This window comes from Pithys albifrons, chromosome 5 (genome assembly GCF_047495875.1).
Source record: "Pithys albifrons albifrons isolate INPA30051 chromosome 5, PitAlb_v1, whole genome shotgun sequence".
Classification (NCBI taxonomy): domain Eukaryota; kingdom Metazoa; phylum Chordata; class Aves; order Passeriformes; family Thamnophilidae; genus Pithys; species Pithys albifrons.
Genome location: NC_092462.1, coordinates 28,307,384 through 28,330,217, shown reverse-complemented (window position 1 = coordinate 28,330,217; position 22,834 = coordinate 28,307,384). Strand labels below are relative to the sequence as shown.

The 22,834-nt window shown below is 52.7% G+C and overlaps 5 protein-coding genes across 10 annotated transcripts; 1 reads left to right on the top strand and 4 right to left on the bottom strand.

Moving 5' to 3' along the window:
- Window positions 1–215: 215 nt before the first annotated feature.
- LOC139671851 (sulfotransferase 1B1-like) lies at window positions 216–2,565 on the bottom strand. Of its 2 annotated transcripts, none has more exons than XM_071555139.1 (8): window positions 2,482–2,565; window positions 1,826–1,974; window positions 1,475–1,603; window positions 1,276–1,373; window positions 972–1,098; window positions 792–886; window positions 533–713; window positions 216–459 (listed from the first exon to the last, which is right to left on the bottom strand). In XM_071555139.1, exons 2-8 carry the CDS (start codon window positions 1,971–1,973, stop codon window positions 347–349), a joined length of 891 nt encoding a protein of 296 aa, XP_071411240.1. In that variant the 5' UTR covers window position 1,974; window positions 2,482–2,565; the 3' UTR covers window positions 216–346. The 2 variants fall into 2 exon arrangements, with proteins under 2 accessions (XP_071411240.1, XP_071411241.1); XM_071555140.1 differs by having other exon boundaries at window positions 1,826–1,977; window positions 2,482–2,533.
- A 436-nt stretch (window positions 2,566–3,001) lies between these two features.
- LOC139671850 (sulfotransferase 1B1-like) lies at window positions 3,002–6,113 on the bottom strand. 3 transcript variants are annotated; one of them, XM_071555137.1, is made up of 9 exons: window positions 5,839–6,113; window positions 5,464–5,757; window positions 4,610–4,761; window positions 4,299–4,427; window positions 3,977–4,074; window positions 3,744–3,870; window positions 3,564–3,658; window positions 3,305–3,485; window positions 3,002–3,231 (listed from the first exon to the last, which is right to left on the bottom strand). In XM_071555137.1, the coding sequence occupies exons 3-9, from the start codon at window positions 4,755–4,757 to the stop codon at window positions 3,119–3,121; spliced, it is 891 nt and encodes a 296-aa protein (XP_071411238.1). In that variant the 5' UTR covers window positions 4,758–4,761; window positions 5,464–5,757; window positions 5,839–6,113; the 3' UTR covers window positions 3,002–3,118. The 3 variants fall into 3 exon arrangements, with proteins under 3 accessions (XP_071411238.1, XP_071411237.1, XP_071411239.1); XM_071555136.1 differs by having other exon boundaries at window positions 4,610–4,758; XM_071555138.1 differs by having other exon boundaries at window positions 4,610–4,758; window positions 6,008–6,113.
- Window positions 6,114–7,079: 966 nt separating this feature from the next.
- Window positions 7,080–10,788, bottom strand: LOC139672273 (sulfotransferase 1 family member D1-like). Its single transcript, XM_071556027.1, is given in 8 exon segments — window positions 7,080–7,324; window positions 7,446–7,626; window positions 7,708–7,802; window positions 7,902–8,028; window positions 8,126–8,223; window positions 8,328–8,453; window positions 8,528–8,739; window positions 8,741–10,788. Coding segments are annotated over 8 exon segments (1,185 nt in total). The 5' UTR covers window positions 8,974–10,788; the 3' UTR covers window positions 7,080–7,211.
- Window positions 10,789–10,885: 97 nt separating this feature from the next.
- On the bottom strand, window positions 10,886–13,788 carry AP5S1 (adaptor related protein complex 5 subunit sigma 1). The gene is made up of 2 exons (XM_071556028.1): window positions 13,469–13,788; window positions 10,886–12,990 (listed from the first exon to the last, which is right to left on the bottom strand). Exons 1-2 carry the CDS (start codon window positions 13,636–13,638, stop codon window positions 12,564–12,566), a joined length of 597 nt encoding a protein of 198 aa, XP_071412129.1. The 5' UTR covers window positions 13,639–13,788; the 3' UTR covers window positions 10,886–12,563.
- A 98-nt stretch (window positions 13,789–13,886) lies between these two features.
- LOC139672271 (uncharacterized) lies at window positions 13,887–17,015 on the top strand. Of its 3 annotated transcripts, XM_071556026.1 has the most exons (3): window positions 13,966–14,231; window positions 15,200–15,322; window positions 15,422–17,002. In XM_071556026.1, exons 1-3 carry the CDS (start codon window positions 14,082–14,084, stop codon window positions 16,082–16,084), a joined length of 936 nt encoding a protein of 311 aa, XP_071412127.1. In that variant the 5' UTR covers window positions 13,966–14,081; the 3' UTR covers window positions 16,085–17,002. The 3 variants fall into 3 exon arrangements, 2 of the variants coding, with proteins under 2 accessions (XP_071412127.1, XP_071412126.1); XR_011697896.1 differs by lacking the exon at window positions 13,966–14,231 and adding an exon at window positions 13,887–13,955 and having other exon boundaries at window positions 15,200–17,015; XM_071556025.1 differs by having other exon boundaries at window positions 15,200–17,002.
- Window positions 17,016–22,834: the final 5,819 nt, after the last annotated feature.

Sequence of the window (22,834 nt, the reverse complement as noted above, 5' to 3'; positions counted from 1 at the left end):
GTGAGGACAGGGAAGTCACCTCTCACTGCCAACATCCAGCCAAGACCTTCCACATGTGCAGTTTTGCCACAACCTTCTGCAATCCCATGAGATGCTGGTGGCAAACCCCCACCACGGCAGCTGAGGGGTGACACCTGCTTTTCCCCAGCCCAAGGAGAGGATAGCAGCCCCAGGGGGACAGCATGATTTGGATCAGCACAGGCATGGGGTAGCGAGCACCCTCTGTAGGGGTCAGGGAGGACATTTTATTTCTCTCCAGAAGTCCCAGGGAAGGGGAAGGAGCTGCTGGTGTGGGAGCAGTGCCATCAGCATGGGTCGGATTTGGGGGGTGTCGGGCAGTGCCTCTTCAGATCTGAGTGCGGAAGTGCAGGTCGGTGTCTGACATCTTTTGCATGTAGTCCTGGTCAAAGCGCTCGTTCTGAGCCACGGTGAAGTGGTTCTTCCAGTCTCCGGTGGTGCCTGCAGCCAGGCAAGACGGGGCTCAGCAGGGGCCAGGGGGCCATCATGCCCAAAGGCCCCCAGAGCCGCTCACCTTTGCGCATGAAGGGGGAGACACCATGGTCCATGAGGTCAGAGGGCACCTTGCTGTAGTTGGTGGTAGGGTTGTCCCGCATGGCCTCGAAGGAAGTGTGTCGGGTGATGGTGTCCAGTGCTGCCTCCGACAGTTCCTGCCCCAGGAACTGCGCCACCTTGGCAATCTCCCGGCGCAGGTCCTGTGAGACACAAGCCAACACTCACCCCTCCTGCCACCATCCCCAGATGCCACACCACCACCCACCTCAGTCCATCACCTCCTTCAAGTCCTCATAGAAGAGGTAGAGAATGGGGTAATCCTTCCTCCGCGCCCAGTAGTCCTTGACATGGTTGTACCAGGAGCCATATGCCACTGCATAGGGAGAGCAGCCAGGGGATGTCAGTGGATGACAGCACCCTGTAGGGTCCCCACATGCACTAGGGGTGCCATGTCCCACCTCTACCAGCCATGAACTCCTCCAGGTACTGGGCCCATGTTCCGGGGTGTGGCTGTAACTTGTTCATAAGGTCAAAGTGGTAGTAGGAGACGGCCACATCCTTGGCATTGCGCCCCACATAGATCATCTGCAGATGGGTCATAAGGTGTGAGGGCAGATCCAGGACCCGCAACATGGAGGATGCTCCAGCTCTCAGAACTCCCATGCCCACTCAGCATGCTGAAGGGAGCAGTGGGTGTTCCTGTCCCATGGGAACAAGGGGACTTCGGTGCTCCTCAGGGCAGAGACTAGGGTAGAAGTCTACCTTGCAGTGGTTTTCCCAGAAGGATTTTGGCAGGACATGGGCCGGCAGGTGGGTCTTCACCACACGGGGTGAGGGCATGGTGGCCAGCAGGTCTGTCCCTGGGGGATCCCAAAGCACTTCCTCAGTGGGTCCTTGGCAGAGACCCCCAGGACTCAGCCCTTGTTGGGATGTCCAGGCTCAAGCCCCCACACCCCAGTACCTGCAGGCATCTTCCCAGGGGCAGAGAACTCCAGCATCGGCACCCTCTTGCTGATAATGTCGCGCTGGCACTTCTCAGGGTCTCCGCCTTGCAGGATCATGTCCACAATCTCGCTGACCCAGGTGGTGCCTGTGGGAAGGAACCCATCATGGGGCAGCCAGGGTGGCATTGGCTCTCATCACTGACAACCCCTCAGACTTCAACCTGCTGCTGAGGGGGCAAAGGGGATCCCACACAGGTCCATCCTGACAGCCCCCACATGTTCTGCATTTCCCCAGGCCGTGGGTCTCAGACGTAAAACACACTTGCCCACGCAGTACCAGCACATCTGGTGGACTTGGGGAAGCTCACCAGACTTGGGGAAGGTGACCACCACGATGTCCTCAGGGCGGCTCTGGAAGGTGTCCACCCGCTCCCAGTTGTGGGCAAAGGCGTTGACCATGGGAATGCTGTGCACTGTGGGCCAGGGCTGACGCAGGTAGAAGTCTGGATCTGCCATCCTGCTGGGGACAGGGACACATTGCAGGTTCTGGCTGTTGACAGGAGCCCTCTCTCACCCTCACAGGGCAGCCACCAGCCAGGGCAGCCCGGGCACCTGGCACAGTGCTTGCCCAGGGAGTGGCAGTGATAGCACCAGCACACAGAGCAGAGGTCACCGCAAATATCACTGCACTCACCACTAGGGACAGGGGGCCCATCTAGGGGCAACAGGGGGCCCATCTGTGAGGACAGGAGCACACCCAGGGCCTCAGTGAGGGCAGGGGCTGCCAATAGGGTGCCAGCATCACCCAGACCAAGCACTTCTAGCCTTGCCTTAGCACCACAGGGCAGCAGGGAACTGGGTCCCTGAGGTTATTGCAGCAGACCCCAGGTCAGGGGAAGGTTTAAGGTGGCTGATTGCACCTCAAAGTACTCCAAACCCACCACCCTGGATCCCATAGCACACAGATCTGTGCAGCTAAGTGCAGACAATGCAACCACAGGGCACCCTAGGACACCCCTCTCACCTAACACAGTGCTGCTCTGCACCAGGAGAGTGACGCTGGATCAGTGATACCGGGAGGCTGAACGCAGAGAACTGAGAAACGCGGGGCCCCACAGCAGTTTTTACAGGGAGGAGAAGGGAAGAGGCAGGGCTCAGAGGGCAGCAATGTTTTCCAGCCTTGCGGCTGCCGGGAGGGAGGGGCAAGTGCAGGGAGAAGCCACCAGCTGCTGACCTGCAGGCAGGGCCATAGTGGACATCCACAGCCCCACCAATCTTGCTTCTCACCCCCAGGTCTCAGACTGTGTCTCCCCATGTGAGGACAGGGAAGTCACCTCTCACTGCCAACATCCAGCCAAGACCTTCCACATGTGCAGTTTTGCCACAACCTTCTGCAATCCCATGAGATGCTAGTAGCAAACCCCCACTATGGCAGCTGAGGGGTGACACCTGCTTGTCCCCAGCCCAAGGAGAGGATAGCAGCCCCAGGGGGACAGCATGATTTGGATCAGCACAGGCACGGGGTAGTGAGCACACTCTGCAGAGGTCAGGGAGGACATTTTATTTCTCTCCAGTAGTCCCAGGGAAGGGGAAGGAGCTGCTGGTGTGGGAGCAGTGCCATCAGCATGGGTCGGATTTGGGGGGTGTCAGGCAGTGCCTCCTCAGATCTGAGTGCGGAAGCGCAGGTCGGTGTCCGACATCTTCTGCACGTAGTCCTGGTCAAAGCGCTCGTTCTGAGCCACGGTGAAGTGGTTCTTCCAGTCTCCGGTGGTGCCTGCAGCCAGGCAAGACGGGGCTCAGCAGGGGCCGGGGGGCCAGCGTGCCCAAAGCCTCCCAGAGCCGCTCACCTTTGCGCATGAAGGGGGAGACACCATGGTCCATGAGGTCAGAGGGCACCTTGCTGTAGTTGGTGGTAGGGTTGTCCCGCATGGCCTCGAAGGAAGTGTGTCGGGTGATGGTGTCCAGTGCTGCCTCCGACAGTTCCTGCCCCAGGAACTGCGCCACCTTGGCAATCTCCCGGCGCAGGTCCTGTGGGACACAAGCCAACGCTTATTCCTCTTGCCACCATCTCCAGATGCCACACCACCACCCACCTCAGTCCATCACCTCCTTCAAGTCCTCATAGAAGAGGTAGAGAATGGGGTAATCCTTCCTCCGCGCCCAGTAGTCCTTGACATGGTTGTACCAGGAGCCATATGCCACTGCATAGGGAGAGCAGCCAGGGGATGTCAGTGGATGACAGCACCCTGTAGGGTCCCCACATGCACTAGGGGTGCCATGTCCCACCTCTGCCAGCCATGAACTCCTCCAGGTACTGGGCCCATGTTCCGGGGTGTGGGTGGAACTTGTTCATAAGGTCAAAGTGGTAGTAGGAGACGGCCACATCCTTGGCATTGCGCCCCACATAGATCATCTGAAGAAAGCTTGGTGGCATGTGGGGACTTGCAAAGTCCCAATGGGGCAGGTACCCCCCCTTATCTCTTCTGGATCTCTCCAGGTGTGTTACTCCAGCGTGTTACCTTGCAGCGGTTTTCCCAGAAGGATTTGGGCAAGATGTGAGCTGGGATGTGGGTCTTGATGATGCGAGGGGATGCCATGGCCTTCAGCTGGTCTGTGCCTGCAAAGAATTCCCCCAAGAGCGATCCCACTGCTGGTAGAGTGCCCTCCCACATGGTTCCCCCTAAACCCTCGCCCATCTTGCTCTTTTGCCCCTCTGGTTCCTTGGTCAGGGCCATAAACTTGCTAATGCTATTTTATTGCCCTTCCCAGAAGCTAGTGGTTGGGGATGGAAGCGGTACTCCAAGCTTGTCCCTCATCCAGCACCCACTGGAACCCTGATACCTGCTGGCCTCTTCCCAGGGGCAGCAAACTCCATCATGGGCACCCGGTCCGTGATGTCATCCCGCTTGCATTTTTCGGGGTCACCACCTTTCAGGATCATGTCCACGATCTCACTGACCCAGGTTGTGCCTGGTAAGGAGAGGTCAGGTGTCCAGCTGATGCCATTCCCACCAGAGCCCCATCTCAGGCACCAGAGGGTCACCATCCACCAGCATTGCCTTTGGCACCCCCTCCAGTCCCAGCCCTGGCATCTGCAGGTTGGTACCTCCCTTTCCAAGTGGGGCCCCTCTCTGTTGCCTGGGAATGCTCACCAGACTTGGGGAAGGTGACCACCACGATATCCTCAGGACGACTCTGGAAGGTGTCGATCCGTTCCCAGTTGTGGGCAAAGGCACTGACCATGGGAATACCATGCACTGTGTGCCAGGGCTGACGCAGGTAGGGGTCCGGATTGGCCATCCTGCTGGGTACAGGGACACATGGCAGGAGTGGCTGGCAGCAAGGAGCATCACAGGGTCACCTCTTTCCCTAGGGTCCCCAAAATGAACCCATCCATCCTGCCCACAGGAAGGAAACTGTCCCCTGCTTGCTGGCATCGTGGGAGGTGGCACCTGTCTTCCACAGCGATTTTGGGGGCCAGGTGGCAGTGCAGGGAGTGTGGAGGGGTATGGCTGGCTCGGGGGGGCTCAAGTCAGCACAGGCAGTGCTGCTCATACCAAGCTGGCAGCGCTGTTCCTGAGAGTAAAAGTTTGCAGCAGCTTTCCTGGCTGGGGTTTCAGGCTGCTTTCTCTCTGCCTTTTTCTTCCCCGTTTCTCTGCTGTACAGCAGCATGTGGAAGCCTTTCTTGAGGGGAGCTGAGTGAGGGTTTGAAAGAGACAGGAGCAAGGAGCAGGGCTCCCCGGACTCTCTCCCCAGAAAACCTTTTCACCCACCAGCCAGGGTGGAAACCATGGATATGGAGGCTGCAAAACCGCCACACTGTGGTTTTTGGAGAGAGGCTTCGTCACTTCTGTCTCCCGAGGGTATGCAGGGACACTGAGACCCTCTGAGACCCTGCACACCCCACACAGGCCCTCTGTTTGTGAGGCCAGGGCACCCCGAAATGGGCCGAGCCCCCTAAGCATGGCCAGACCCCCCCCACCCCCCCCCCCCCCCCCCCCATTACCTCTTCTCCAAGTGCTCTGAGAGGGAGGAGGCAAAGCTTCGTCCGCCGCTTACGGGGCGGGATTTGCTATTTTCCCTTCCTTGCGTGAAAGATGGAGGCTCAGGGAGGAGGGGGGACACCGCTGGGGCAGGAGATTGGAGCAACCTTGTCCCGGAGTTGCGGCAGGAGGAGCGCAGGGAAGGGGCGAGCGGGGATGAGGACTGTCCCCAGGTGCCTGTGATGAGCTGTGCCGTGCTCAGAAACCCCGGTACCCGCACCCGGGGCGGGAGTGGAAATCACAGCTTCCCTCTCCACCTGCAGAGGCAAACAAAGAGAGGAAATCCCAACCCACATCCCGGGGGATTTATCGTCACCCTGTCCTGATCAAGGAGTCACCTGAGTGGACGTCCTCAGTTCCTCACACAGACGTGGGGCTTGCTAGTGGGATGTGGGGATCAGGCTTTGTTATACCCCTACTCCACTCAAACACGGGTCCAAAGTTTGCGGGATTGCAAAGCAGGAGTGCTTCTGGGAAAGCCGGTGGTGGTGAAATGCTCCTCCTTACCTGTCCCTCACAGGCGACCTTAGAGCCGGGAGGGAGTGGGGAGGGCAGGAGAGATGGCAGCTGGGGCAGGGGCAGCAACTTGCCTCTTTGCAACCTTGAGAGAGAATTCCCCTATTTGGACTCAGGGCCAAGTTCCCAGTGAGGTGGGGCATGCCCTGCCAGGCAGTCAGGTGTTTTGCAGGCAGGGACGTGCCTCCCTGGCTGTCCATCCGTGTATGTCAGCAGTACTGGCTGCATGTGCAAACCCTTCAGGGAAAAGCAGGAGCTGGGGATGCACAGAGATCTCCACCGGCATTTAAATAATTGTGTGGAAAGGATTTATTCCTGTGGGTCATGTCCCCTCACAGCACTGCTGCTCTGTAGGCATCAGATCCGAGTAGCTTCTCTTTGGGGATAAGACAACCCCAAGAGGCTGTATTGCCAAAAAGCTGCAATCTTGGAAACTCAAGAACAGGTCAGAAATGGTGTGTAAGCGGGGAACTTGGGGCTCCAAAGCACACCCTTGCCCCCGGTGGGACAGGGACTGGTTTGAACTGGCCATCCCAGAACAAGGCCTCAGTGCACCCAGGTTGGAGGTTGCAGGGTGGGTTACCTATGCAGCAAGGACGGTGATGTTGCTGAGCCTGGCCGTATGCCAGCAGGGAGGTGTTTCCCTTCACCTTTGTTCCATAGACCATGGGCTGCCAAGCTCCAGATGGGTCAAAGAGCCTGGGGTGAGCCCCACCAACACCCACTCTGTCAAGAAACTTGCCATAACCTGGAGGCATGAAAGCTCTTGTACACACAAGAGCTGTGACAGCAACAGGTTTACTGGTTCTTTGGGGTTTTTCCGCTCTTCACCAATCTTTGCTCCCTCCAGGCACCTTGGTAGGCTGGGACTGGAGCATCCAAGGTGACAGGGGCCAGTGGTGGTTTTTGGAGGGATGCCCACTCCCGGTGATGCCTGACCATCACCGGCTAAAAATCCACTGTACGTACCCACCCACCCTCCTGCTGACTAGAGTAGTGCTCCCAAACACTGCCTGGAATTTGGGGAGTTCAGCCCCACCCTGCCTTTCTCTGCAGGCAATGATTGACGCTTCATTTATCACAATTTATTGCAGGGGAAAAAGTGAATCAGTGCAAGGATGCTCCATCTGGACCCACCCTCCCCACCAGGGGAGCAAGGAAAAGCAGAGTCCTCCTGGAAAGGGGAATGAGCCCCTCACACCTCCATCTGGAAGTGGAGGTCGGAGCTCACCATGTGTTCCTGATAGTGCTGGTCGAAGCGCTCGTTCTGGGCCACCGTGAAGTGGTTCTTCCAGTCTCCACAGATCCCTGAGGGCAAGAAAGCAAGTGGGGCAAATCTCAACACAGAGTAAATATTTGCAGCCATGGATGGCGTCTGAAATACAACACGACATTCCTCCCAAACTCTCCACCACTGGCTGAACCACACCTTTCCGGAGGAAGGGGGAGAGACTGTGGTCCATCAGGGCCGTGGGCATGGTCTCATAGTTGGCAGCAGGGTTCTTCTTCATTGCCTGGAATGAGGTGTTGTGAAGGATCCTCTCCACGATTCCCTCTGCCACCTCCTTGCCCAGGAACTGCAGGATCTTCTTTATTTCCTGCCGTGGGTCCTGCAGGGTGGTTGACATGAGGAGACTGCCAAAAACACTGTGAGGGGCAACCAGGCCACCTTCCCTCCATCCCACCCTCACCTTCTTCATGTCCTCATAGAAGAGGTAGAGGATCTTCTTCTCCTTCTTCTTCTCCCACCAGCCCCGCACATGGTCATACCAGGACCCATAGGCCGCTGTGGAATATGATCAGGGGAGTAGCTGAAAAGCTGGGCAGCGGGGAATGTCCTTCCTACTAGCATTTCCGGGTGGGCATCCTGTCCCTCAGCCCCCACCTTTGCCAGCCAGAAAGGTCTCCAGGAACTCGGCCAGTGTGCCAGGGTCAGGGTGCATCTTGGCCATCTGGTAGAAGTAGTAGTAGGAGATGACAACATCCTTGGGGTTGCGGGCCATATAGATGATCTGGAGACAGACAAGGATGGGGTTGGGAGATACACAGTGGTGCCTTCTCCCTGCCAACCCAGATGGGGAGAGAGGCAGGAGGTACTTGTAGCATTACCTTGCAGTCCTTCTCCCAGAAGGACTGTGGGAGGAGCTGGACTGGAAGATGGGTCTTTACCAGCCGTGGGGATGGGGTATTCTCCAGCTGCTCAACTCCTGTGGCATGGGGGGCTTAGAGGTGTGAGGTTGAGCACCCTCACCCCCACCCCTGCTCTGCTCCCTCCCCACCCAACCCAGGCAGCCAGGCTGGGGAAGCTCACCACTTGGTACCCCAGGGGCCTTCACTTCCAGGAAGGGCACACGGTTGTAGATGGCATCCCGCCGGCATTTCTCCACATCGCCATCATGGTAGATCATGTCCATGATCTCGCTCAGCCATGTTGTGCCTGCAGCACAGGGACAGCATTGCAGAGGCCAGTGTCACCTCATCCTGCCTTCACCATTCCCCAGTGGCACCCACCTGATTTGGGGTAGGTGGAGATGAGCAGGTCATCTGGACGGGCTTGGAAAGCCTTCACCTGTGGCCAGCCCTCAATGAAGGTCTTATAGAGGGGGATGCCATGGAGGCTGCCCAGCTCCTCCCTGACCACATTTTCCTGCTCCATGGCTGATGGTGGGTCCTCACAGTGCCGGCTGTCCTCCCTGCTGGCAGCCTCCACAACCTCAGGATCAACTGGATCCTGTGGCAGGACTGTGCCCAGGGCAGTGCCCCATCAGGCAAAGTCCAGCCTGGATCACGTGCAGCAGGTGTGTTGCCAGTGCCAATAGAATGCCCTGTTCCCCAGAAGGATGCCACTCCAACAATCTTTGGTGCCAGCCATGCAGTAAGGCCAAGCCATGAGGGGCAGAAACAGAGCCCAGCATCACCACTCCTCCCACCTGTCTGTGCTTCTGCCCCAGCTTCATGCCCTTTAATAGGTGCCACGGGGTTCTAGAGTTGCAGGGACACCTCTTCCACCCTATCCCTGCTGCAAGCTGTACCTATCAGGATTCCGAGGGCTCTGGTACCCAGAAGCCTTGGCACCTCTACCCTCCTGCCCCGCCCAAGTGGTAATGGTTAACGAAAGCCAGTTCAGCTTGGAGCCAGCACGAAGCATGTTCAGCCAGCAGGTTCAAAAGGCCAACAACCAGGGTGTGGGGCAGTTTTATAGTGGGCTCTGCCTCCCTCTCCATCTGCTACATGAGTACTGTGTTGCTTGTCCTAGCTGGGACTGGCTGGGACCTGGCTGAAGGTGCTGCAGGCAGAGGAGTGCCTCCCTCCTTGCCCTCCTGGGTGCTCCTTTGGTGCCTCTTTCAGCAAAGTGCTGAGCATGCTGAACTTCTCCATCCTGCATGATGTGATCAAGCAGGTTGTGCAGTGCCAGGACCTAGCATGGTGGAGCAGGTGCTGCTCCTGCTGCAGTTGATCAAGGAGAAGCAGAGGGAAAGTGTTGCCTGGCCCATGCCAGGTCAGCAGGGCCTATGGAAAAGGGAGCACCAATGCAGGATTTAGAATCTGCACCATTTGGAGAAATATGATCTCGCAACTCTGATTTTTTATACCCAATGAAGGAGTTCAAGACAGTAAACGGGTGATTACACTGACAAAAAGTGAGATCCAATAAGTGTGCTGTTGTCTGATGATGAGGGAGTAACAACTCCTAATTTAAACTGAAACCACAGATGATGGTCAGGGTCACCAAACTGCTACCAAAATGGCACTGTATATGGCAACTGAGATATCAGAGTTCTAGGAAAAGTGCAGAAGACTTACATGGGATGGAAACATATGACAGAGAACTAGGTCAAGATGATTCTTTATCTCCTTCAACTCCCCCTGAATATACTAGACCTTAGGATGGAGTGGAAAATCACACACAAAAACTACTCTGTTAGATCTGATTCAAGTGGCTGACTTGGAAGAGAATTCTGGCTATAGACCAGGTGACACTGAAATCCAGCAAGTGGAATCCTACAAATGCATACATAATAATGGCTCATACCTTCCGATTGCAGTTGGTTCTCATCAACAATTAACTGTTATCATCATTGAAACACTCCAAGACAATGTATCTTTGGCTCTTGGTTGGATTCAGCCCAATTGTGCATGCAGTATATGACAGCTGCTATCATCTGGGAAGGTGAAGACAATACCTTGCCCATTGAGATTAGGAAGATAAATTGGGATAATAGTTTGGAAGAAACTTCAGTCCTGGTGGCATTTAGACTACTTATAACCTCAACAATGATATGGCCACTGCCTTTGTGCTAACAGTGCTTAATGCTAAGGTGTAAACAACATATTCCATCATTGCTTAGGATTAATTTATAATGGAACTGTACTGTATCCCATGAAACATAGGATATGGGCATATAGAGAACAAATGGCAAAGTACAGATGTTATCAGGAAGATTGTGCAGGAACAACAAGTGTTTATCTGTCAGGAAAATACACTAAAGGCTCAAGACACTTGTCTTCATACTGAGCCAAGTATGTGTCACTTTGAAATTCGATCAGACCAGACCCCAGAAAACATGCATGTGTATGTAGGCAAGGGATGTGTTCACTTGGGAACGCTTTGGGAATGCGTAATTGTAGATAATCAGGTAGTAGTAGCTAAAAATAATTCTAACATTCGTGTTTGTAAATTTGTTCAAATCAAGGGCTGGGATTTTAGTTATTCAGCTCAGGTGACCTCTTACCAGTTGTTGAAATCTAACTATACCTTGATTTTAGCCTTACAACCCATTCTTACTGGTATGAAACTCACACTGGTAAAGAAGCTGACACAATATGAGGACCTGAAATGACTGTTGAAGCAAGCACAAGACAATGGACTTTGATTGCTGGTCATCACAATGTGGAAGTCCACTGGTGGGACATTTTATTTGGTTGTCAACAGCAACATGGATTTTTAACTGAATATTGCACTCTGTGATTGTTCTTTTAATATTAACCTTCCTGCTTTTCATTTTCTAATTAGATTGTATTTAAGGTGTGGAGAATTATAGACAGATTACTCCCAAAGCTTAGAGATAACTTATAGAATGCATTTGCCCCTTCCTCTCCCTCTTTCTTCTTTTCCCCTTTTTAAGCGATCACCTTTTCAAGGGCTGTATCAATGTAGAAGCCCAGAAGACAAGGGGCTAATGTGTCTGACCCAAACACTGATAGCGGGATAGCCATGGAGCAAACCAAGGACTGTAGGCACTAACATGCCGTGAGAAAGAACAAGGTATGACTGGATAAAGGGGCCATGCACTGGGAGAACAGCACTTTCCTGGGACAAATATCTTTGTTCTAGTCCACAGAGACACAACAAATTAAAAAAGACAGCATCAGCACAGAAGCAGGCACATACTGCTGACCAAAGGTCAGTCTAGTGGACGGGGAGAAACCACCCAAGACCACCAAAGCCCTCTGACCCATTTCCACAAAGGTGTGAAAGAACAGACTGCATGATAACTAATTTGTATAGGAAGCAAGAAATCTGTGTTTAGGGCAGGGAAACCTGTCTATAAGAAGGTACCCACACCGAGCCTGGGCTGCACCACCAGGACCCTGGACATCCCATCAGCTGGACTGATGTCAGAACCAGGATTGGTGACTTCCTCCCTCCCTCTCTTTTCTTTCTCTTTCCCCCTTTACTTCATCTCTTCTTTTTTCTCTTCCTTTTCATCTTATCCCTTTATCAAAAACCCACTACCGTGTGCTTGTATAATAGGTCAGGGACCTACAGGGAGAGTCATGCACACCACTCCTGGCTCCGTAACTCTACCAGCACTCAGAAACTGCTACGGTAGGACCCTGCTCCCCACTGCACCCTGGTGGCAGCTGGGGGAGCTGGGCAGGTGGGTGTCAGCTTCTGCCACCTCCCAGGGTGTCACATGGGTCCCCCGGCCCCAAGCAGCAGCATCCAGGGACAACCACCCTGCCATGCCAGGCACACGGTTACATGCTGTCTCACTGCCTGTTTATTTAATCCCCCCATCCAGTGACTGCTGATGCACCAAGGTTGGTTGTACACCCCTGGCTTTCCCACCTCCCCTGGGGTTCCTCTTGTCCTTGAGGTGAGTTTCCATCCCACAGCAGAGGGGTTCTGCACTGTCCACAGCTACATTTCCCCTGCCAGGGAGCCCCCACCTGCCTGTGACCTCCAGCTGCGGTAACCCCATTCCGAGGTCCCTCTTTTCATGTCCATTCACAACCATGCAGAGCCACCGCCTGCTGTCACACAGGCACAGAGCAGTGCATGAACAGAGCACAGGAAAACGGCAGAGGAATATGGCACCATCCCAGCTCTGGATGGATTGATGGGGACAGCTATGAGTTCTCCTGTGATACCTTTGGGGGACAAATAGATTAAAACCCTGCTCTTTGCCGACTTGTTGCTCTTTATTCCTGAGCTGCTTTTCTCATCCATCCTTGTGGGGCTTGGCAACCATATGGGATCCCTCCCTTGTCTCTCCTCACTGAAAAATATCCAGGGGTAGTGGGCGGGGATGTCATCTGTAGCTCAGCGGGATACTTTGATGCCCAGCTCCCGATCCATTGCCTGGAGGAAACGTTCGTTTAGAAAAAGCATCTGCCCTTGGGGCAGGAGACGATCCAGGAGGCCATCGGCAGCATCGGGACGGAGCACGACGTCAGCGCTGGGGCTGAGGAGCCGCAGGGAGAGGAGCAGACGGGGAACCAGGCGCCGCAGGGTGATTTCAGCCAATGACAGATTTTCCTGGGTGTCACAAACCAAGGCAAAGGCAAGGGCCAGCACCGTTAACCAGACTACCGTCACCTGATCAGGAAAGGGGTCTCCGGGAGACATCTGAAAAAGGCCTCCCGGGGCATCCTGGAGTGACACCGGCTCATCGGGTAGCTGGGGGAGTTGTAGGGAGGATGGGCGTCCCAAGGCTGACTGAAGCAGTTGGCACTGGGACGCCACTTGCCTGGAAGAGAAAGTAAGAACCTTAGTGTTAAGGACCCCCACCTCATCCAGGGATAGAGTGACCGCCTCTATTAGGAGGACAGGGTCCCAGGGGTCCAAAAGGGTGGATCTGATGAACAGGGGAGGGCATGGTCCTGGGGTTCCCGCTAAGCCCTATCTCCCAAAACAGGGCTGCCACAGTTCTAGGAGTCCCACTGACCCCAGGCTCCCGTCAGGAAGGGAGAGTGTCCCACAGTAATGGAGTGTCCCCGGTCAGGACAAAACCCAGAATCCCCTCCACCAAAAAAAAGAAAAAGGAAGTATTATGGCTGTGGGAGTTCCAGGAAGAGGGATGGGGTGTCACAACTCCAGGGGCCTCAGGGGATGGAGGGGGCCACAGGATCCCACGGAGCCCAGCATCTCCAGGAAGGGGGTTCCCACGGAGGCTGGAGTCACCCCGCCCAGCGATGCCGTGTGTAGGCGGGGGGCGTCCCGGCTACCTGGCCACGACCAGCAGCTGCTCCTTGCGGCGAAGGCGCTGCCGAGGACCCCCGGGAGGGGTCCCGGGGGATGTCCCGAGGGGGGTCCCGAAGGTGCGCGCGTACAGCACGCGGCACGGGCCGTGGCCGGCGGGGCCGCCCGGCGCCAGCAGCACGAATGCCCGGACCATGGGCCAAACCGAGACCCTGCTCCGCGCCGGGACGGGTGGCGATGCCTCGGGAAGGGGCGATGATGCCTCGGGAAAGGGCGGTGATGGGGAAGGGGCGGTGATGGGGAAGGGGCGGAGATGACTCGGGAAAGGGCGGCGATGACTCGGGAAGGGGCGGCGATGGCTCGGGAAGGGGCGGTGATGGGGAAGGGGCGGTGATGGGGAAGGGGCGGTGATGCCTCGGAAGCAGAGGCCGTGGGTGGGCGGAGGGAGGGGCGAGCGACGCGCGGGCGGCCGGTCACGATTGGCCAAAGCTCCGGAGCAGCGAGAGCTGATTGGTGGGTAGGCGCGGTGGGGAGGGCGCCCGGCATGGAGGACGGAGGCGCTTTGGGCCGCGCCGTCCCGGCCATGGGAGGCCCTGGTGGCCCTTCCGAGCTGTCCTTGTTCCTGCCCCGTGCGCAGCCATGACCCACAGCCCCCTGCCCCGTGTTCCTCTCCCCGTGGCGTTCCCGGGAGTGTGGCCAGGCTGCGCCGGGAGCAGAGCAGAGCTCAGTCCCCGCCGTGCCGCCTGCTTGGGGTCCGGGCCGCTGCCGCCCCCGCATGCAGGGACAGCGGTCAGTGACCCCGCGCCTGCCCCTGCCCCAGTCCGGCCCCTGCCCCTGGGCAGACCCCAGGGAAGCTCCCACGACCCAGCGCGGCCCCTGCCCCTGGGCAGCCCCGAGGGAAGCTCCCCCGGCCCCGCGCAGCCCCAGGCCGGGTGCCCAGGCCCCGCAGCCGCCGTACTGTGTCACAGGGCAGGAGCCGACCTGGTTCGCCCTCCCGCAGGAGTTTTGTTAACGGAGCGTGTGAAAACCAATCACAAAACCAAACGACACAAAATCAAGGCACAGCCCCCAGCCCAGCGAACACTTCCCACCCTCCCCAGTTCACAGGGCGCAATCCCTGGGTCCGGGCTTGGAGTGAAGCCCCTCCTATGCCCCAACACAAACCACAGCTGGCTCAGAGTAGAACTACCTTAAATAAGCCACGGTTTGGGGGACCCTTGGTGTGGCCCCCCCTGGTGTTCCCGTGCTGGGAAGGCAGCACCGAGGGCTTTTTGGGGGGAAAGCCAAGGTCTAACTGGGGAGTGATAGTGCTTGTCTCTGGGTAGAGTGTGCATGGGGGTGGACGTGCCTTGGGGTGGTGGTTCATGGTGTGCCGGGAGCATGGCCAGGGCAAACATGGAATGGTGCTTGTCTTGGGGGGGACATATGGAGGACTGCATGGCTGGGGGGCAATGGAGGGGGTCATGGCCAGAGGGGGCATGAAGAGGGACATGGCTAGGTAGGGACATGGAGGGGGAGACTCTTCCATGAGGTTATGGAAAGTGTGTTTTCTGCCTCAAGTGGCTTCAGTAGCAAACCTGTTTTTTGACTTTTTTTTTTACGGATATGGCTAGTTATTTGTGGGTTGGGAGTGGAGGTGGGGAGAACTGTGGGTCTTGCAGGGTCTACGGGGTGTGTATGGGGTCACCATATCCCAGCTATGGTGTCCATATCCCAACTACAGTGTCTGTATCTCAGCTATTGTCTCCATATCTCAGCCATGGTGCCCTTCTCCAGAAGTTATCACCCCGGTGCTGCCCCAAGGAGGGAATGGCCAGCCTCAGGCTTATGCTGCACATGGCCCACAGCATCTCCTCCAGCTGATCTCGAGACTGGGCACAGTAAGAACCGCAGCCCCCTCTCATCCCCCTTGGGACACTCCCTTCTGCACCTTCCCAGAGCAGGGATGCTTCCTTGCTTGGGGTCCTCCTTGCTGGCAGGTGCCAGGGGACCGCCCCTGCCTTCTCCACGGCTTGTGCTCCCCTTGGCCCGGCCGTGTCCTCCCTTGTGAGCCTCCGCCTTGTGCAAGGACACCTCGACGGGCACGCGGTGCCGGGGGCTGCGGTGCCGCTGTGTGTCCGCCAGGCGGCGACACCGTGCGGGGCAGGCGCTTCACTCGCTCCCGGCGGCGGGACCGCCCGGGGCTTTCCCGGCGATTTGGGCGCTGGCCCCGGCGGTCCCGGCCCTGGGAACAGCTGCAGCTCGGCCGCGGGGCCTGGGGGTCCCCAGCAATGCCCCGGTTTCCACGGCGGGATCAGTCCCAGCGCCACCACGCCAGCGGCTCCCGGCCTTGGCTCCCAGCCATCCTGGCGGGGCTGGGGACCTGGCGGGGCTGGGGGTCTCGTGTCCAAGAGGCTCGCGTGGGGTGTGGATCCCTCGGGAAGAAGGCGGGCTGCCGTGGACCGAGGGTGGTGCTGCTGCTGCGTGCCCTATGCATGGCCCGATCCTGGCTCAGCCCGCCCAGGGATGCTGCGGGGACTTTGCAGCTGCAGCTCATGGACGGCTATGGCTGCTTCCAGCTCCAGGTTGGTAGTGGCTCCAGCCCATTGGCAGTTCAAGTTATTTGTTTCTATCCCCGGCTTGTCTCAGGTCCTCGTGGATAGGTCCAGTTTGTTCTTGCTTCCAGCACGTTTTAGGCTCCAGTTGTGTTTAATCTCTAGCTTGATTTCGGTTCCAGTGTTTTTGCAGCTCCAGTTTGTTTCCATCTCCAGCTGGCTTGTGCCTCCAGTTCATTTCCACTCCTGCTCATTACAGCTTGTACTTGTTCAAATGGTCTTGTCTTTTTAACCGGGCCATAAATCAATCTCTGTCATGACTTGAATATGAACAGACATAATTGTACATTGTCTAAATATGGACTAAGCTTCAGGGACCAATGCAACCAGACCCTCAGCCTCCAGAGGGGTTCCATACAGATGCCTCCATCCTGTTTCCCACCTTGATGAATAACAGAAGCAAAGTTCCAAATATCAAGATAAAGAACAAAGTGGTTAACCAATGGAAGCAATAACCAGGGGAATGTGGAAGACAGAAAATTGATGGCCTAAGGTCATGAAGGATGAAAACAAAGATAAAACCCTTCTTGTCTGGGACATGCAATGATGAGCCAGAAATCCTACTATTTTGACCAGTTCTGTGATGAAAACTTGCCCTAATGATGAACTTTTGCTCCTTGTAATAGTAAAAAACACACCCCAGCTCAGGCCACCCCTGCTCACAAAAAGACCATGACACTGAGCATGAACTATGATTTCTTGGGACACAATGGCTTTCTTTCAAAGCAGAGAAAGGATGAGCCAGTAACAACTTTGCCAAGTAGTGACTGAAGTAAGATATGCTAATAACCTAAGATTGTAACTGTGTAAGTGGGCCTGCTTTTCTGTGCCTCAAGGTATTGGATTTGAGAATTTACCACCCAGCACCCCTTTCTGCACAGAACTGTAAATCCAATTATGTGTCATGCTTAGAAATAAATCTCCTTTCTTACAGGGTCTGAGTTTGGTTGAGTATCTGATCCTGTGTGTTAACCTATTGATGCTGTGAATGACCCCCTCCCCCCAAAAACAGGACTTTGAGCCACGTTAGTGTAGGGTAAGATAAAAGTAAAGGTCCTTTAATAACACAGGGCCTACAGCCCACAGGAATACAGGATGACATGCATGTGCCTCAGTTCTTGTTTCCATGGCTTTTATAATAAGATCCCTCCAATCATTCCTTTACACATTTCTCAGTCCAGCCCTGGTTCCACCCCTGGTCCAACCCCCTGGAATTGGGTCTGGGGTCGTCAAGACCCTCTGTCTTCATCAGCTCTTCTTCCTCGGGCACACAAAGGTCTCTTGGAGTTCATCCAGTTCTGGCTTTTGGGTTACTCTGACCTGTGTTTATGTTTCATTCTGTAGGCCTTCTGATATCTTTCAGCTCTACCTTGGAAAGGAGTCTAAACAAGATGAATTAACTAAAGGAAATTGAGCTCCCTGTTCTGGGACGGGTTAGTGATAGAAAGGCATTAAACTTAAACTGTTAGAAATATTAACTCTCTAAAAATCTACAACTACTGTGTTCCTAAAATCTACAAAAGGTGAAAATCAGAACAAAAACTCCTTTGGCATCACTATAGAAGCCCTCACCCTTTTCACCACACCAGTAATTCCCTAAGTAATTTTGATAAAGGAAGATGATCAATAAATGTTTGTTCATTATTCTAGCAGGGAAGACAACTTTTTTCTTGAAAGTAGAGCCCTGGAGTCTCAAACTATGTTCAGTAGCTGCAGCTGTACCAAATTATTTTTCTCTTTGCCATTTCCATCCATTCATACCTGCTATAAGATAAAATTGGAAACCTATAGGGCAAGTCTGTTCAGCTATAGATAATTTCAAGGTAGTTCATGATGTTTTGTTCTTTCAAGTGTTATATGGCAGTCTTAATCAAAATCCAGTCTCCAAAAGGGCTGTAAGAGAGCTGGAGAGAGTCTTTGGACAAGGGCACATAGTGACAGGACAAAGGGCAATGGCTTCAAACTGACAGAAGGCAGGTTTAGATTGGATATTGGGAAGAATTTCTTTCCTGTGAGGATGGTGAGACACTGGAACATGTTGCCCAGAGAAGCTATGCATGCCCCATTCCTGGAACTGTTCAAGGCCAGGTTGGATGGGGCTTTGAGCAACCTGGTCCAGTGGAAAATGTCCCTACTCATGGCTGGAAGGTTGGGAGTAGATAATCTTTAAGGTTCCTTCCAACCCAAACCATTCTATGATTTCATGATTCTAAGGTCTAGTTCTGTCTTCTGAAGGCCAAGCTTATGCAGTCATATTTTCCTTGTGTTATGACCAAAGTAGTTTTCCTTTCATGTGAAAGAGAAAACAGTAGGCTGAAGGAAAATTAAACAGAAAGAGAGGAATGAATCACTCCCCTATTTAGAACAGGATGAGGATTTTAAAAAAACTAAACAAGAACAAAACAAATAAACAAACAACAAAACCCCAAAGCACAGGAGGATATTTTGGTAGTCACCTTGCTGCTGCAGCTACTAACATAAATATTTTCTGACAAAAGTGCATTTTATGAACCAATATGTAGCAGTTAGCCCATGAAGACTTGTGCACTGAGAGCAAGGTTTGGTGAGTGATTACATTTAGCTGCATTTATTTTGGGTGGGTTTGGCAATTCTCTTTTGCTTCACTCCTGGAAAAAAATCAGAAATCCCATCACGAAGTCTGGCAGGGAGATGATGGCATTGGAGTGGCTGGAACTGGAGAAATCCAGCAAAACGAGCAAAATACCTTCTCAGTGCTGCATGGCTTAGTTGGCAAGTGAAAGGAAATTCAATTGCACTGTCATGGCCCAGCCTCTTGACCCCCGAGGGGAAAGAATTCTCAATGGTGTCTCTGAGGCAACTTCTCACTAAGCATTTTGACCAGCTCCAGGGAGAAATTTCAAAATAATACAATTCCACTATTTTCTGAATAACGTGCTTTTATCTGCTTTTTATGGGAAAAACTTACTTTATGACAATAGAAATCCTCTTAGCTTATCAGTCTGTACCCTGAAGCAACTTTTCTTGGAGTTTCTTGCATTATTCTTAGTTTACAGTTACTGTCACATTTACAGGAGAGATGTGTGCAGCAGGTTGAAGAAGCCACCTCCCAGAAAATAAGCACAAAGCCACCATTCAACTTGTCTGCTGTTTTATTTTACACCCTCCTGTTTTATTTCTTGGTGAAAATCATAGCAAATGCCTATCTGTCTATCTGTCTGTCCATTGTTTTTGTGGAGAAACTTTCCTTCTGGTGACAGCATTGATGGTGAGGACAAGGACTAGCATGCCAGAAGGGAGTGTCAGTGAGCCAGTTAGTGACCAAAGTATCACCTGCTGCACACGTGAGCAGTAGCTCATGCCAGTTCTTCTGAAAAGCCATTGTGCTTTTTATGGGCATTCATAGACTTGTTTCCCCTGTTAATGGTAGATGATTTACAGGAGCACTGAGAATAGGCTGCTCTTCAGCAGAAAATTTAAATGCTGTGTGACTTTGCTTTTTGAAGGGTCATTTAACATTTGCATTGTATTATCCTCATGCCTTTCAAGTCGTCTATCTTGTATATGAGTGGCAGAGCCCCAAAAGCCCTGTTTTGGCTTCCCACCTTCCCTCACTTAATTTTTGCTGGGTTTGGCTACTTGCATCTCCCATTCCTCCATAAAACTAGCTCCCATCTATCACTCCCATGAAAAATATACAGGTAGTAGAAAGTTTAACGAGACTTCTACCAGTTTTCCTACAAGTTACCTGCTCTGAGGTCCCATTGTCATTACTGCAGTCTTTGGCTTCCCTAAATTTGAGCTGTAAATATACTACTTACAGCTGGAACAGCACCGGCAAAACCACTTCCGGTCAAGTGACAGTAACGTGCCTTTGATTTAAACTTTGGGAACTGATATTACATGGAGTTCCAGCTCCCAAGATCTTCAATGAAGTGACTGATAAAAAAGGAATATTGCAAATCTCTCGAAATGCTTATGTCATTTCCCAGTGTTATAATAGTTGGTGCTTTAACCTTTGGGATACAGCATTATAAATTTCCTCTTACAACCAATGTTACAAGGACATTCAACTACAAAACTGCATCAGTACTGTGAAGATTACTTGCTGAGCATCCTTCCTTCTTGACAACACACTGTGTCCCCTGGCATGGAAAAAGGGACCACCAGTTTGTCACCACTGTATATGGCAAAGCACATCATGTCCTACTAAGTAAATGCCATAGCAAAGCCATTCCTGCTCCAGAGAAGCCAGAGCAGTGTGGACATGCTGCTGCATGCTTTCTGCTGATGACTTCTCATGCATCATGTCCCAGAAAGCCCAATTTAACTACAGAAAAGACTTGCAATCCTTATAAACCATCTCTGTCTCCCAAGTGCTTTGGGAGAAACAGATAACTTGGTCAAGCAGAAGGAGTCAGGTTGGATACCCAACATACAAGATGGAATCTTCAAAGACAGAAACACATTCCGGAGTGAGGAAGAACACCTAAAGCACCAAGAAACAGTACTGGGAAAGATGGGAAAAGAAACACCATTTAACCACCACAGCTTTGCTTACTGCAAAGTTTAACTGCAATATAAAACACTCTTGGCCATGTCCAATACCTCCTTCACAGCCAAGAGGTGAGGAAGAGGGCTGATGTGGTGAGGTGGATTCAAGCTGCTCACTGGTATATGAAGAGCAGGGTGCAGGGGTGCAGGAGTCAAGCTCATGATCTATACTTCCAGCTGCTCCTGCCAGCCAGAGACACACATGGCCTCTGCTCAGCTGTAGCAAAGACATTCTTGATGAGTTTTGGACATCATCCTCTTTTTCAAGCACCCTTCTGGCTAGTGAACTGCAGCTATCCTGAAAAATTTCTGGGGAAAGGGTAATCCTACTAGTCCAGAGTCAGAAGACCAAGCCTGACCAGCTGGTTAGCCTTTTCCCACACCCCAGTCCACTGTTTAACAAAACCACTTGGCATTTGGCCCACACAAACCACAAATAATACTTTCTCACCTGAAGGGAATAAAAGCATCTCACCTCCCTGCATGTAACAAGCCTCTTTTGTTAAAAGCTCCTTCAATTTTAGACACTGTGATTAATTTCTGTTAGCCCATGGAAGGCATCTCTGCCACACCATCAAGCTCAGATGGCCAGATCTACTTCAGTTAGTTTCAGACTCGCAAAGGATGCAACTATGGTGGCTTCTCTAAAAAAACCCACCTTGAAGTCAGACAAACTGATTGTAATGTCCCCTACCATAGTAACACCAAGTACATTCTGAAGACATCAGTTTACCTAAAATAGGCCCCCAAACTTGTGTCCTTCATACTATCCTGTATCAATCTGATCTTAAAAAACACAAATAAAAGCTTAAGGGACCTATTTCTAGTTAAAGGTACTTTTCTGACACCCTAATCTGTTTGCAAACGGCATCTCTTTCAGGTAGTGCTTAGGAGCAGGAGACAGTAAAGCTTAAATGGCAATCCTCCAGCAATGTCCCCCAGTTTTGCAGTTTAACAGTCAGTTTAAGGGAATGCTCACCAACATTCTCATACAAAAAGCTCTTCCCTCTCTAAAGCTGCCACCCTCATGGCTCAAGGACAGCCCAAGCCTCTTTGGCTGCTGAGTTAAAACAATTCTGCTATCAGGGGGGTACTAAGAAAGCATTGCCCAGATCAGGCCACCTCCCCAAAAAGCCTTTGTTTTTGTTTTAAATCAAGAAAGTAATTTGTTTAAACAAAATTAATACAAATTTGAAACATTAGCTTCATGCTTCCTTCTGGAATTAAGTTAACATTTTTAATAGGGAAAATATTCAGTAATCAGAGAAACAAAATAGAATCGAGAAGGCTCATTCCAACTGCTGATCACTGCACCTTCCTCCTGCTCCTGGCCTCTGCTGCAGACAGTGCTATGCTGGGACTGTTTTCTGCTCTGTCGATGCCTTGAGCTTCTTGAGGAAGTCCTTGTCTCTGCCTACAGCTCCTTCAGCTGCTCCAAGTTCCTTTCAAGCTCTCTCTGCTGAAAGTGCGTGGGGACTGCACTCCACTGGGGCTCCAGTCAGCTCTGTCTCCAGCAGTTTTAATGCAAGCCATGTTCAAAAGCTGGAGGATGCTTAGGACAGCCTACCTGATCCTGGCATGAGTGCGAGACAAAGGAAGGTGGACCAGCACAGCAGATATTGTTCTCACAGTCTGAGTTTATGAAGGCTGCTATTGTGCTGCCCCATTTCATCTAACTGAATATGCTCAGTGTGTGCTCCTTGGAAAGCTTCAGTATTACACTTTCTGGCTCCTCTATTACCTCCTTCTCTATTATTTTTATATGGTAGAAACCAAGAAGTCATACTTGTAAACTGAAGGTGCTCACAACACGTTTCTTCCAACATTTGGGTCCCCAGGGATTCAGTCTCTTTTGTGTAGGATGGCTAATTGATTTGACCCCATTAACTTTATTTAATACACAGTCCCACTTCACCCTGGCATAAGTTCTTATTCCATGTCCATGCCCTTTGTACCTCCACATTACTGCCTCCCACCTACTGCTATGTCCTAGCATGCTTCTTTCTTCAACTCCCAGGATTTGAGCATAAAGACATTAATAATCTCTCTGGGTTAATTTCCTTGTAGCCTAATGGCTACAATATTTCCCAAGAGTTTGTCTTGAAAGCCCCTGCCACCTTTGTCCAGTCAGCTCTGATGTTGCACTTCCACACGTGACTGTCAGCCCTGTGTCACCAAAAGCACTGCCAACCAATCTCCTGATCTCCTCGAGCTTATCCAGATAAGATAAGGAAAATAATTGATTTCAAGGTCTTTATTCTGCAT